The 15736-nt window shown below is 34.2% G+C and overlaps 1 protein-coding gene and 2 long non-coding RNA genes across 3 annotated transcripts; all 3 read left to right on the plus strand.

The window, feature by feature from the left end:
- Window positions 1-1828: 1828 nt before the first annotated feature.
- Window positions 1829-2586, plus strand: LOC113374019. Its single transcript, XR_003366927.1, has 3 exons — window positions 1829-1910; window positions 2284-2412; window positions 2470-2586. It is a non-coding gene; the product is annotated as an uncharacterized LOC113374019 (long non-coding RNA).
- A 2380-nt stretch (window positions 2587-4966) lies between these two features.
- LOC113372818 (dynein heavy chain 7, axonemal-like) lies at window positions 4967-11203 on the plus strand. The gene is made up of 20 exons (XM_026613156.1): window positions 4967-5077; window positions 5132-5235; window positions 5288-5401; window positions 5464-5527; window positions 5589-5825; window positions 5914-6079; window positions 6135-6235; window positions 6371-6499; window positions 6684-6806; window positions 6913-7070; window positions 7379-7550; window positions 7902-8084; window positions 8144-8275; window positions 9395-9622; window positions 9692-9892; window positions 9955-10078; window positions 10140-10321; window positions 10402-10559; window positions 10615-10762; window positions 10973-11203. The coding sequence occupies exons 1-20, from the start codon at window positions 4967-4969 to the stop codon at window positions 11201-11203; spliced, it is 3066 nt and encodes a 1021-aa protein (XP_026468941.1).
- A 128-nt stretch (window positions 11204-11331) lies between these two features.
- On the plus strand, window positions 11332-11734 carry LOC113374049. The gene is made up of 3 exons (XR_003366939.1): window positions 11332-11407; window positions 11463-11603; window positions 11670-11734. It is a non-coding gene; the product is annotated as an uncharacterized LOC113374049 (long non-coding RNA).
- Window positions 11735-15736: the final 4002 nt, after the last annotated feature.

A 15736-nucleotide genomic window follows, 5' to 3' on the forward strand; every position in this document is an offset into this window, starting at 1 on the left:
ATTGGATTATTACGGATTATCAAAATATGATGAAAGCGTAAGAAGTTGCACTATATAAATAATAATTATTTTAATAGATGGACTGCTGGAAAGCAGAATCATGGAACTGTTTTCTTTGGTCTTCACTTTAAAACTTTCTGCTTTGTCGACTTTACAATTTTTAGTATTTATACCATCATCATTTTTTAAATTCTTTGCCTCATCATTCTTGCTATCTAATAAGCTCAGTTAATTAATTATTATCTCCCATTTCTTCATTTATTGCCTTGTTTTTATTTTTATCATCTTTGGAACTGAAATCTTATTATTTACTAATTGTTTTTATCTTCCAGTTTATCGGAAGAGTACCAATCAATGTCCTCCAGTGCTTTGGCAATACCAGAAGATACTGCCCAATTGATGGCAGCAACTGAATTTGTACGTCAGGCTGAAGGCAGCACATTGGCAATTATGCAGGACAGGTTGCGTCAGGTTGTTCGGAGACTGCTCTTTCTATCGGATCATCATGCTTTGACACAGCAGGAAATTAAGCAGAACACTGAGGCATTTCAATGGTAGGGGGAAAGACTTATGAGCAATTTTTAGGCATGCACTTGGAGAATTACTTGATTGTCACCAAAACGGTTTTAAAATGTATAAAATTGTGTTAAAATTGAGATCTATAGTGTTTCATGAGCTCCACAGCAAAAATTTGCCTACACATCACCACAGTTTTCATTCTGAACTGCTTGTGTTGAATTTATTTTCTATCTAGGTATCTACGTATGCCTTCAGTGTTTGAGGAGCATCGTCAAATGGCTGACATCAAAACTGCTGAATTCCAAAGAGGATTGAAGGTACAACTGATCACATTCCATATAAAAATAAGTACTGAACCTTCTGTTTTTATAATTAGTCAAGAATAGTACAATTTGGAGAAGAACTTCAACGTCTGGATGGCCTGGTAAACGCTTGCAGAAACTGGGGCGACGTCTCGCAATTGAAAAAATACAGAAAACGTGCCACAACATTGGACCAAAGGTCTAAAATCACTCTTACCTCCATCTTAAATCTAGAATTAATAAGTCTTATTTCCTAGGTTGATTTTAGCAATGGAGACCATAAAGCAGTTCAACACCGAAGAGACATCCTTCGGGTACGAGTTGTCCAGTTATCCACTTCAGCAAGAGATTCACGAAAGGTTGAGGCCGTTTAAGAATCTTTATGATAACTGTGGAGATTTTTTGGATAAATACGATCATTGGATGAAGGCCAAGGTAGGTTTGGTGGATAAAACTCAGTTTTGTCGAAGTTTTAATAAATAATTGTTGGGGTTTTAGATTGGTGTGTTTCCACCGGAGGAGATTCAGACGGAAGTTGAGGGTTATTTTAAGACTGTTATGGCTTTGGAAGAGAACTTTGCTGGGAAGCATCCTGTTACTAAGGATTTAGCAGCTGAGGTAAGGGATAAATGATAATGTTTAATTATTGCAACAACTGGAATTAAATTGGCTACTACATAGTTTTACAGCTCCATAATTTAAGTTTTCTGTTTGAGATTTATTGGTGATTATTATTTAGAATAGTAGATTCATAAAATCGTATGCCAAATCTTTGTAACTAAAGGTTTTAATAATTTTATTAGTATAGTCGTATAGTCATAATTCCTTACCCTTGTTTTTACAAGATATTTATTTTTGGTTCATGTCTAATTGTTGAAGATTTTTATAACCACCTAATAAGAAATGTGTTATTTATTATTACCAGATTCGTCAGCGAATTTCCGAATTCCGAGACCACATGCCAATAGTCCAAACTTTGGGCAACCAGGGCATGAAGCCGAGACATTGGGAACAAGTTGGAGAAATTGTTGGCTTTCCTATCAAAGCTGCTGAAGGAGAATTGACTTTGGAGAAAGTCATAGATTATGGGTAAAGAACATTTAATTTACCAAAGTAATTTTCCAAAAATTATTTGCTGGCGAAATTTATCAATATGTATATTCATTCTCAACCAATGGGTTTAAATTCTTTTCCAGAGTTTATTTTAATAGCAGAAGTTTTTCAAAAATGTATCTACTGCTAATTTTTGTTCAACGTTTTATATTTTCTATATTCATTGGCATCTATTATTAAGCTGATCAAACTGTCTGGTAATCTAATTCTAGTTTTTGGTATAAACTTTAACAAATTTACCAAAATTGTCTACATCTACTTGGTTTTGGTGTCATTTTATTAAATATGTTAACCGTGTATAGATTTTGAATATTAATTTGTATTTTCTTCTTCACCTTCTATTTTTCAGTTTCGACGATTTTGTGGACAGATTCGTCCTGGTGTCAGAATATGCCACCAAAGAAAACGATTTGGAAGAAGCCTTAAACACTATGATGTCCGAATGGAGTGATGTCAAATTTAAAATAGAACCTTACAGGTACCAAACCAAACACATCACGCTTAAAACAACAATACTAATCTGTGTCCTTTACAGTGATACTGGTACTTTTATTCTGTCATCAATCGATGAAATTCAAGTTCTTCTTGATGACCACATCGTCAAAACTCAAACCATGAAGTCATCACCTTATATAAAACCGTTTGAAAGCATTATCAAGTTAGTAATAATAAAATTTTTATACGTTTTTGGTGTCACTTATATATTTTTGATATCCTGCAGTCAATGGGAGCAGAAGCTGATATTGCTCCAAGAAGTTTTGGACGAATGGCTTAAAGTTCAGTCGACCTGGATTAATTTTGAGCCTATTTTTGCATCACCTGATATTCAGCAGCAGATGCCTGAGGAAGGCAGGAGATTTAGTGCAGTGGATAAGGTTAGTGCAAATAAATCTCCTGTATTTGCAGTTATTTTTAACTTCCCGAAGGAGAAGTTTATGTTTTCATCAAAAAATCCGAATTGCTAATTTTATGTTTTCTCGACGTTTCAAGCCATTCTGAATCGAATGAGACCGAATTTGGAAAAAGTATGTGTGTGTGTGTGTGTGTGTGCGTGTATGTGAACAGATTTTTTGACGTAAATCGACGTTTTCTCGAAAATGGCTGGACTGGTTTCAAAAATTTAAAAGCCACTCGATGTATCTCGATGAGGACTATTGTTTGTCAATTTTGTGCAACGATCGGCCAAGCCGTTTCTTTATAAATCGCAAAAAGGTGAAAAAATTTTCGTCTACGTTTTAGCCCGCAATTCTGAATCGATTTTGAAAATTCAAAAACCGTTCGAAAGATATTGGTTGGGAATCGTGCTGATTAGTTTTTGGTAAAGATCGGCCGGGCCGTTTTCTTGCAATGAAGAGTTAAAAAAAAATTTACTACGTTTTTTATCAATAGTTTTTTGATGATAGATACCATATTCTTATAGATCATACTAAAATATTACGGCCCTACGACAACTCGTTTAACTTTAAACATTCGTCAAAGTTTGCAAAAATTGGTATCGTTTTTTTGTTTTTTTTTATCGACGTTTTCTCAAAAACGCCTGAACCGATTTTAGAAATTTAAAAGCCATTTGATGTATTTCGGTGAGGACTATTGTTTGTCAGTTTTGTGCAACGATCTGCCAAGCCGTTTCTTTGCAATTTGAAAAAAAAGTGTTAAACTTTTCGTCCACATTTAAGCTCATCCTACAGAACCGATTTAAAAAAAAAAAACTGTTCGAAAGATATTAGTTGGGAATTGCACTGATTAATTTTAGGTGAAAATCCACCGAGCCGTTTTCTTGTAATGAACTGTTGAAAAAAAAAATTAAGCCGATTTTCATGGAACTTTTTTGGCGATATACATCATGGTCTTATAGAACTTACTGTAATATTACAGCCTTACGACAAGTAGTTTAATTTTAAAAATTCGTCAAACTTTGCTAAAATTATTATCGTTTTTTTTAAAGTAGGATTGATGAAGTATATTATTTACACTTTTTTTTTGATTAAGTCGATTATTTACACATATCGGGAAGTCCATGTAACTTGCCTCAAGGCTAAGTACCAGACCAACTAGTTTATTGATTTTTTTATAGATTTGGCGTGATATCATGAGAACAGTTCGAGAAAATACAAAAGTTCTAGTTGTTGTCGAAATTGATAAGTTGTTGGAACGTTTGAAGAAGTGCAACAGTTTATTGGATACTACCAGGAGAGGTTTGATTGATTATTTGGAGAAGAAGAGGCTGTTCTTTCCAAGGTAAGTTGAGAGAATCATTGCATGGATTTGTTTAGACCGACTAATTGATTTTTATCAGGATTTAAAATATATAAATTGCATTTTTTTGCAGGTTTTTCTTCCTTGCCAATGATGAACTATTGGACATCATATCAGAAACAAAGAATCCTAAAAAGTAGGTATCCAATTAAGAATTTATTAAGGATAAGTTTATAATTGTATGTCTATTATCTTTCTTTTAGGGTTCAGCCCCATCTCAGAAAATGCTTTGAAGCAGTTTCCTCCCTGGAGTTCACCCAAGAAATGGACATCACTGAAACCAAATCCCACGATGCTGAAGTCCTAAAATTATGCAAACCCATTTCTACAATCCTGGCCAAGGGACAGGTTGAAAAGTGGTTGTTTGAGTTGGAAAAAGTGCTGAAAGAATCGGTCAGCCAAAATATTGTACAGGTTTTACAGAATCTGTCTGATGGCGAAGACCAGACGTGGGATGAAAAGTTGGAACTTGGATCTGGACAAGCTGTAAGTGGAATGGAATAAATTTTTGTATCCATTTTACTGAAGTTTTATTTCTAGTTACAAGTGGTGACTTTGATTAATTGGACAAACGATGTGCAGCAGTGTTTGGATGTTGGTCAAGATATTCGGACCAAAGGAATCCAAGAGAAGTGTACCAGAAACACGGAGAAACTTATTGAACTTTTGCGTGGGGAATTGAGTTTAAAAAATAGACTGATTTTGCGTAAGATTTTGGAATAAATATTTATTTATTTGTAAATTTATTACTAAGTGATTTTATCGAAACAGGTGCCATGTTGAAACTTTTGATAAACAACAGAGACATCTCTCAAGATTTTATTGATTCTGCAATTTGTTCACCGAAAGACTTCAAGTGGCTGAGCCAGATGAGATATTATATGAATGTAAGGTGTATACACAAATAATAAACCTTCTCATCAACTTTTTTTAATTTTTAGCAAGATTCCTTAATCTCTATACAATTATTCCACTACTCTGTGGACTATGGTTATGAATATTTGGGAAATTGTGGACGTCTTGTCATCACACCCCTGACAGTCAGGTAAGTATCGAAAACAACAAAACCAAGTGGTGGTTATAATGATATACTTTAGGTACCAACGTGCAGTTTTTGGAGCAATCCATCATGTAACTGGTTCAGCACCCGAAGGACCTGCAGCTACTGGTAAAACTGAGACTGCCAAAGATCTTGCTAAGGCTCTTGCAAGGTAATAAACCACATTTAAAAAAAATTCAATGAACATATTTGTTATTGCTGTAATTGTTTCAGGTACTGCATTGTTTTCAATTGCTCAGACAGACTGGATTATGCTGCTTTGGTGAAGTTCTTAAAGGTGCAGCCTTCAAATCCAATAATTCTACTAAATCCAACATCATTTGTTATTTATTTTTTAGGGTATGGCCTCCTGTGGTGCCTGGTGTTGTTTCGATGAGTTTTCTCGTCTATCTCAAGGCGTTTTGTCAGCAGCTGCACATTATCTTCAAGCGGTTTTGAGAGCCATAAGGGCTGGTCAGGACACTGTCACTCTGGATGGAACTCAATTGAGATGTAGTGCTGATTGTCATGTTTTTGTTACGTCTTTGCCTCCTGATGTTTATAGAGGACGATGCAGTCTTCCTGACAACATCAAGGTTAGAGGAAAGGACTCGGATAAAACTAGATGGACGAGTTGGAGTTGCTGATCATGCATCAAATTTGTATATATTTTTTCTTTTTTAGGCACTGTTTAGACCGATTTCGATGAACGTAGCAGACTACAGCATAATTACTGAAATAGAACTGTACACCTACGGTTGCTTAAAAGCCAAAGAACTTTGTACAAAACTGGTGCTCTTTTACAAATTACTGGACGATCTGGTGCCGACACAGAACCAATACGATTTTGGTAACATTTTGTCACACACACAAATATATTTTTACTTATGTGTCTTTCTTTTTAGGTCTTAGAAATTTAAAAGCAGTTCTACGACTGACTGGTGAGACTCTCCAGAATGGTTCCAAGGAAGATCCTGAAAACATCATTGTGCAGAGTTTAAAAATTGTTAATTATCCAAAATTGCATCAACAGGACATTAATATTTTTGAGGTAAGGGAAATAAAAAAAACTAAATTATTATTTACGGGATTATTTTTTTTTTGTGTTTATAATTATTTCATGTTTTTATTATGCTTTCAGAATCTTCTAAAAGATACATTTTCATCAATTGATATTCAACATGAAGAAATTGTTGATGTTTTTGATGAAGCCGTTAAAATTTGTTGTGAAAATTCGAAATTACGATTTGGACACAAACTTTTATCGAAGGTTGGTAAAAAATATTAAATTGATTATTGAGAAAATATTAAATACGAGTCATCTACTATTTGTTTGTTGTAAATTGTAAATTATTAAATAAAACATTGAATGTTTCATAAAATATTTGTAAACGTAATAAAAATATAATATTTTTTCATGAAATATATTTATATTTTTTTTTCTAATTTTTTAGGTGAGACAATTGTACGACACTATACGTTCTCGTCATGGCCTAATTGTTTTAGGATCACCGATGTCAGGAAAAACTACAATTTGCAATTTACTTGCAGAAACTTTGGGTTTCCTTAATAAAAATGTAAGTATTATCAATGAATTATAATATATATTTTTTTTATTTTAAGATTTTTTTATTCTTAATTTTTTGCTATTGTATAAATTTATATTTTTTTTTAATTTTCCAGGGTAATTTAAATGAATACAAAGTATCAAAAGTTATTATTCATCCAAAAGCAGTAACAATTGCGGAATTATTTGGAGAATTCGATTCGGCACGAGAATGGCGCGATGGAATCCTTTCGATAAATTATAAATTATTTGCAAATGGCAAAAATGGAAACAGGTAATAAATAAATTTAAACAGTGCTTTACAATAATATCTGAAAAATGAAAAGTATTTAGGAACAATTTTTAAATAAAGTGCATCATTTTTGTATATTCTCAATAACTTGCAAACCATTCGATTAATATAAATGCTGCCTTTGACAAATTTGTACAAAAATGAATAATCTACAAATTTTTCTAACATCATAAGTCTCTACAACAACTTGGTATACACCTAAACCGCATAAAACATAAAATATACCTCATAGCAACATGTCTACCATGCAACGAGAAACCTCAATCTTTTTCCTTTTTTTTTGTTTACAGAAAATGGATAATTTTCGACGGCACCATGGACTCCATATGGGTAGAAAATCTGAATACTGTCCTGGACGACAACAAAAAATTATGCCTGATGTCCGGCGAGATTGTTCCTTTGCCGCCCCTGACAAACCTGATCTTCGAAACTGTTGACCTGGATCTGGCGACACCAGTAACAGTAAGTTGGGGAAAAGTTAAATGGATTTATAGATTTGAGGATGGCATATTGTGGTGAAAAAGAATTTCTGGTCTGGTGTGATAAAGGATAAATTTAATAAATATCAATGAATTTATTGTTTGTGTTCAGATCAGTAGTATAGTTTGGATTGACAAGGCTTTTTGGATTAACAAGTTTGTTCACCATTTCCAAAAATCTTCTAAACAATCAATTTTTTTTTTATATCAACAAGTTCTTTAAATGATAATCTCCCAAAAATTCTCAAAGTTTCAAATACACGTAAATCAAGAATAAATTTCTACTGACTTCTTTAAAATTCTGAATTTTTCTACCTTCTATTATTTTATCCAGATCTCAAGGTGCAGTATAGTTTACCTCGACGATCAGTTCATCAACTGGGAAGACCTGGTGCCAACCTGGATGAGCACTTTGCCAAGTCGTATAATTTCTGGACCACACAAAGATACCATTATGGGTTTGCTGAAAAGATTTATCAATCCATTGATTTGGTATATAAGAAATGGAGGGCTTAAGGTAATCATAATTAGATGACCGTAAATGGTTTGTAGAAGTTCTAATTGTTGTTTTTGCAGCAAACTGTAACCAGCACTATTATAAATTTGGTGAAGTCGCTGATGAGTATATTTGATTGCTTTATGAATGATTTTAATAATGAGAAGTATTTGGAAACGCTGCAGGATTTGGATATCAGAGCTCAATTAGAAGTAAGTAGATAAATAAGTAGTTGTAAGTGGAATTCTGTCTTAAGGCAATTAAGGCATCGTGCCTTAAGGCAAATTGCTACAACTTCCCGTACCGTAAAAACAATTAACATTTTTGAAAAAATTTTACTTCGAAAAAATTAGATTTTTGAGAAACTATAAATTTGACAAAAAATTATAATTATACTTTTTTGAAAACAAATTTTTTTTTGAAAAGAAAAATGTTTTCTTCATTTTGACATATTTTGGAAATTCTGAAGGTTTTTTCAAAGCAACCGTACTGCTTTCACTGCATAAAGACGAAATATCAAAGCGCGTAAGCGCCGCATCGCCGTCTAACGCGTAAACATTGGTACGGAACCCATGGGAATGTAAACAAAATTTATACTTATTGTTAAAATCTCTATAAAATATCTGATAATTTGATGTGCATATGTCTAATGTTCATTTTTGACCGCCAAATGGCTCATTTTTTTACTTTTTCCTCCATATATCCAAAGTCGTTGGACCTGCCTTTCCAAAATTTTGAACAGTTCTTCATTTAGTCAATACAAATAAAATGTTTTTTGAGTTATTCAAATCGGACGCTCCGTTCTCTTAAAAACTGAGTTCCCGTTTTCGGCACTTTTTGCCCCGCATCTTTGGAACGGCTAGACCTACCTTTGCCAAAAAACTAATCAGCACGTCTTCTTATCAATACGCATCGAATGTTTTTTAAATTATTCAAATCGGTTGATTCGTGTTCCCGAAATCGTCGACGAAAATTTGTATCCGCACATACATACACACACACACACACACATACATCCATTTTTTCTAAGGTATGCCAAAATTCTCAGAAACTTTTGAAACGTAAAGATATATAAAAATTTTCATTTTCGATTTTTTTGCGATTACTATAACTTGCCCTACGGGAAGTTAATTATAGATCCATTTTTTTGGGTCATCTTTATTCACTTTCGCTTTCTTCAATCATCTGTTTAAGTGTGTTTTTCTTGAAAAAAAAGACACGTTTTTGACAACTTTTATCTAAAATTTTTGCAGAACAAATTATCCCAACCAATATTTTTTTTGCTCATTATTTGTACTCCTTTACATCAGCAATTTCTATTTTTTCCTTAGGGTTCTTTCTTTTTCTCCTGCATCTGGTCATTCGGAGGCGCTCTGGACGAGTCCAGCAAATCCAAATTCAGCGTTCTCTTCAGAGCCTTACTTGACAAAGAATTTCCTGCTGACGTCAAAGAACTCCTAAAACTTCCTGAAGACTTGTGTGCATCACCAGCAAAACCTTATATATACATCATGCCCAAAGATGGAAACAGCGTATTTGACTTCAAATATATCAAAGAGGTAAACATCATTTTGGGTAAAATTTAAATTCGATTGAATCTGAAATACGATTGTATTTTTTTTACTAAGGGGAAAGGTAAATGGCGTCCCTGGTCTGATGATTTAGCAAGTAATCCAGCAGTTATACCCAGAGACATCCCTGTTAGCCAAATTATTGTACCAACGACTGAAACCATGAAGTTGTCTTGGTTGCTATCTTTGCTGGTGCCGAATAAGAAGCCTGTTTTGTGTGTTGGACCGACAGCAACTGGAAAAACATCATGTATAGCGGTACAAGCTTTGTAAAACAATTGTATCAACTAAATATTATATGTGCCAATGTTTTTTTCCAGAACTACTTGATGAAAAAAATTGATACCACCACAAACGTACCATCTGGTTTAAATTTTTCATCCAGCACAAACGCTGCTGACGCCCAAGAATTCATAATGTCGCGTATAGATAAAAGACGAAAGGGTATATAATTATACATCCCCAATTTTTGTCCCTGATTCAATATTGGTTTTCTACTCGGCAGGAATTTATGGTCCACCTTTGGGTAAACGTTTACTGGTTTTTGCTGATGATATGCATTTGGCTGTCAAACAAGACCAAGAATCGACACCAGATGATCCTGGATCAGCTTTAGAAATTTTAAGGGGTTGGTTGAATAATGGTACGTGGAAGGATTTGAAGACTGGATCCGATATTTTGATACAGGTAATATTTGATTTATAACTAGTGGTGTATGGCATCGTGCCTTAAGGCAAATTGCTGGAAATTTCTGTTGTTTTTTTTAGGATGTGCAATTATTAGGTGCTGCAACAATTACAAGAAGCCGTTGGGAAACTGATTCACGATTTACAGGACTTTTTACAGTGATTTCTTTAGAAGCTTTTAGGGATAACATCATTACGACTATTTATAGCAAGATTGTACTTTGGCACCTGGATACAAGGTACCAAATCTAATTTGAAAACGACTACATATTCAGCAACTTTTTTGAATTTCAGGGGATTTTCTAAAGAATTTGATCCTTGTATTTCTGAACTGGTAGGCGCAACTTTAGCAGTATACAATGCAACCAAAAATAAACTTTTACCAACACCTTGCAACCTACAATACAAGTTTAACTTAAGAGATTATTGCAGAGTTATACAGGTACTGGAGCGCATTCCATAAATAACTAAAGTATATTTAATTAAAACTCAATAATTTACTATTTTACGATGATTTATTAGACATCGATCTAAGATAATATTTTTTATACATTCTTTTGTTTCTATATTGCCAAAAGCATGGCACACTATAATCTAACTTGGAGCATATTTACATCAATAATCTATTCAATATTTATATTTATTTATCCAGGGGGTCCTTTTGTCGGTTCCTGAAAGCACTGAAGGACTTTCTGCTATTAAAAGGCATTGGGTGCATGAGGTGGTACGAGTATATGGTGACAGAATGACTAACTTGGATGATAAACAATGGTTTTATAAACAATTAGTCGATGTGGTGCAGCAGGAGTTGCATGAAACGTTGGATAAAATATTTGCAGACTCTACCACCGAGGAAGAGGTAAGTAGGAATGGATACAGTTAAATTTGTTCTATTAATTTAATTAATAATAATTTAGATTGGAGCTGAACTGGATTCCTTAGTTTTTTGTGACTTTACAAAACCTTTAGCTGATGTCAGATTTTACAAAGAGGTGACCAGCATGGACGCCTTGCTGGACGTCGTCGAAGGATATCTAATTGAGTGCAATAACATGTCCAAACGACCAATGACCATGGTACTATGCAGGTAATAACAGATACATTAGGTGTCATCACTATGATTTATCAATATGTTGTTTTAGATATAACATTGAACATCTATCACGGATCTGTCGTGTTTGAAACAATCCAGAGGACATTCGCTCCTGGTGGGTACACCTGGAAGTGGTAAAAGATCTCTGGCTAGACTTGCAGCTCATATCAACGATTTTGAAATGATACAAGTGAGTCTGTCTGGGCTATTATAAAAATTAGTAGGTGTTGGTTCAATAATTTCGTTTAATTTTAAGATTGAGATGCTGAAGAAGTACTCAGTAGAAGATTGGAAGCAGGATGTTAAAAAAATCATGCAGAAAGTCAGTGTGGCTGAGAAGCATTGTGTTTTTATGCTGTCTGATAACCAGGTAATAATAAAAATGAGTTTTGATACTGAATATTTATATTTTTTATTATTTTGTCTTACCTGTGTTGTGACTCATATTTTCTTTTCTTAGTTGGAAGAAAAATGCCACCTGGTGACACCATTTCTTTACTTCGTCATGGCGAAGTATCAGGATTGCTTTCTGCAGATGAACGAGCAGACGCTGTGGAGAAATGCGAGCTTTAGATGCCCAAAGAGACAAATCAGCACAGACTGATGGATCTGTACCTAGTTTATACGAATTGTTTCTTTCCCAGGTAAAAATAACTGTACATACATATATATATATATATATATATATATATATATATATATTTTAGATATATATGTACATATTCTCAATTTTTCTTTTTTTCAGATTCGTGAGCAACTCCACATAATCCTGACTATCTCACCAGCAAAGCAACAATTCCAAAAATTAGCCAGAACATGTCCTGAAATAATTGACAATTGTACCATAAACTGGTACCAGGTAAAACATTCTGCTTAAGTAAATATTGCACAAATATTATTACTGTTCCTTTTCCAGCCCTGGCCTCAATCAGCATTTTTGGAAGTTGCAACAAAACATCTGGAACAGGCAAATTCGAATCCTGAATTGGACGATACCTTTGCCAACCTGAAACAGGAGGATGTGGTGAACGCTTTTGTGAGGTTTCATAACATTTCTCAAAAATTGTCTAAGGAATTTTGTTTGAGGAATGATGTCAGGTTCTGCGCTTATCCAGGGCCTGCTTCGTACTTGGAGATGTTGACCAGGTTTTCTGCTATCTTGACAAAAAACAAGAAGTAAGGGGTAAATAAAATTAAAGTGCGTTATGGATTTTGTAACCAGTGTTTGTATTTTTCTGGCAGGATGTTAAAGAAACAAAAAGAGCGACATATTGCTGCAGCTAAACAATTGGAGAACACAAAACTGCAAATTGGAATCATGCAGGAAAAAATTGAAGCTCTTAAACCGCAAGTTTCTGTGGCGTCTGGACAAGTACAAGATATATTGGCGAAGGTAAATTGACCAGTAATCATATCAGTATAATTAATTTAAAGCTAACTTGAATTTTTTGATCCAGGTTGATAAAGAAACTTTAACTGCTACTGAATTGGAACAAAGTGTGATGAAACAACAATCAGCAGTAAACAAAAAGGTAAACTTTCTGAACAACTGATTTTGATGACTTCAAAATTTTATGTTTTTTTTGCTTCAGCTGGAAGCAACACAACGTCTAAGACAAACTTGCGACAAAGAATTGTCAACGGTTGTACCTGCATTGGAAGAAGCTACCGGACTTTTAACTGCCATGACCAATCCCGATATAATATCATTGAAAACCGTAAAAAATCCTCCAAAATGTATTAAACTTGTTGCAGAAGCCTTATGCCTACTTAAGGTAACCTTGTACAAATGTTACCATATATATAAATATATCTATATCTTTTTTGTATCTTCTTTCAGGAGGTGAAGTCTGAAAAGATCCAAAACCCAACAGGTCCAGGTTTGATAGACGATTACTGGGCACCATCCAAAAAAATGTTTTCCGATCCCAAATTCCTGGAAACTCTTCTGCAATTCGACAAAGACGATATGCCACAAAACATCATGAGCAAGCTGCAGGAAAAAATTGAACACGAGGAATTTGATCCTGAAAAAGTTAAAGCTATTTCTGTTGTTGGTGAAAGTTTCTGCAAATGGATCACTGCACTAACAAAGTAGGTAAAATATAGAAATTTAGATCGTGAGTAGTTTGCTATTGTATCTGTTATAGGTATGATGTAGTTGCGCAAAAAATTGCTCCAACCAAACAAGAGCTGATGAGTTGTGAAAGTGAAGACGCAACACTTGTAGCCAATTTAGAAGCTAAAAGGAATGAACTACAAGAAGTCCAAGATAATGTATGGCTTTTGAAAACTATGCACCGTTAATTTTTATTGATCAAGTTTGTTTTTAGTTAGCAAAATTGATGAAGGAGTTGGATAGTCATAGAGAGCACCACACGGCTTTGAGTTCTGAGGCAGAACTTTGTCAGAAAAAATTAGAACGTGCTGAAGAACTTCTAGAAGGCTATGGTGATGATAAAGATAAAATGCTACTGGAAGCATCTAATTTGGACCAGAAAACCACAACACTCATAGGTACATCTAAAACCACAACCCAAAAACAAGATGTTACTTATAGTTTTCTATTATTTCAGGTGACACTCTTCTATCATCAGCATTCCTAGCATACCTAGGTCCTCTTACCAAAGACTTAAGATCCTCAAGTATCCAACAATGGTTAGATATTTGCACAAGTCTCAACATTCAATGCAACAAAGATTACACACTGCGTTCTGCAATCGGTGATGAAATACTTATCAGATCTTGGTTGGCGTCTGGTTTGAATTCTGATGAATTTGTGATTGAAAATGCTTTGATTACCACAAATTGTGAACGCTGGCCTTTGGCTGTGGATCCACAAGGTGAGGCTAATAAGTGGATCAGGAACTTGGAAAAGGCTAGACATTTGAGTATTGTCAGGCAGACTCAAGGGGATTATGTTAGGATTTTGGAGAATAGTATACAGTTTGGACAACCGGTAAAGGGGTAATATAAAATTTATGCCAGATTATTAGCACACTAAAATGTGTCTTGGTTTTGTAGATTTTGCTGGAAAATTTAGGCAACGACCTGGATCCTATATTAGATCCTCTGCTGGGCAAACAAACGTTCAAACAATCTGGTAGTCGGTGTCTTAAACTTGGAGAAACTTTAGTGGATTATAACAACGACTTTAAGTAAGGCAGATTATTCATATCATCAAAACACCAAGTATCTGATGGATGTTGTTTTGTAGGTTATATTTAGCAACTGGTTTGAGTAATCCACGTCTGGATTTGTATGTGATGTCCAAAACTACAATTATCAACTTCACCATGACATACTGTGGTCTGGAAACAAAAATCTTGGATATTGTTTTGGGAATTGATAAACCTGATGAACAACTGGAATGGGAGCAATATCATATACAACAGGCTGATAATAAAAAGTAAGAGATGAATTTTCTCACTAAATTTTTGGTTTTCTTCTATTAATTTCTTCTTGAAGGAAATGTTATATTTTGATGATGATTATTATTATTATTACTTCTATTATTATTATGATTATTATTATTATTACTTCTATTTTTCTAGGAATTTGTACGATCTAGAACAACAAGCCCTGACAGTCCTGTCTTCCGAAGACAATCTGCTGGAAGAAGAAGCCAAAATCCAAACATTGGTCACTTCTAAATTATCAGTAAACGAACTGGTATCGAAACATAAAACTGCAGAAGCTGCTTTGGATGAATTGAAGGAATCCAGGATGAATTATATGAGACTCGCTGAATATATCAGCACAGTCTACATGACCATTGGTAAGCAGAACATGAAATATAAATAAATAGAGATATATATATATATGTGTAGAGATATAACACATATGTGTTGTTTTTTTAGAGGATTTATCTCGTATTGAGTATGTCTACCAGCATACCATTGAGTGGTTTTTGCGCAAATTCAAAGATATCGTCCAGAATGTCGAAAAGGAAGATGATATCAACACCAGGATGAATGGACTTATTGAAGCCTTTACTCTGGATATTTATAGGGCTGTCTGCAGAAGTTTGTTTGTTAAGGTAAATCCTGAATAAGTTGTAGAATTTCCTGATCGGAAGAGTTTTTTATTTTCAGGACAAATTATTGTTGTCGTTCATGTTGACCATAAACACTTTGAAGTTGAAAAACCAAGTTGACCACATGGAGTTACTGATGTTGTTGCAAGTTAAGAAAAATTGCTTAGAAGTCGGTTCCAAATCTCCTTTCTCTTGGCTCGAGCAACAAATCTGGAATACATTGTGCAGGTAATCCAGGAATAATAATACTGCCTTGTTCTTTACTATTTTTTATCACCTTCTGTTTT

Source organism: Ctenocephalides felis, unplaced genomic scaffold (assembly GCF_003426905.1).
Source record: "Ctenocephalides felis isolate EL2017-DRISC unplaced genomic scaffold, ASM342690v1 CF-g0.4_SCAFFOLD_01604, whole genome shotgun sequence".
Classification (NCBI taxonomy): Eukaryota; Metazoa; Arthropoda; class Insecta; order Siphonaptera; family Pulicidae; genus Ctenocephalides; species Ctenocephalides felis.

Bases quoted from the DNA above. Each gene is read 5' to 3' on its own strand.
- LOC113372818 (XM_026613156.1), top strand. From the start codon at position 4,967: ATGTTGAAACTTTTGATAAACAACAGAGACATCTCTCAAGATTTTATT. The intron at 6,500-6,683 runs GTTGGTAAAAAA...CTAATTTTTTAG, and splicing joins GACACAAACTTTTATCGAAG to GTGAGACAATTGTACGACAC. The intron at 6,807-6,912 runs GTAAGTATTATC...TTAATTTTCCAG, and splicing joins TGGGTTTCCTTAATAAAAAT to GGTAATTTAAATGAATACAA.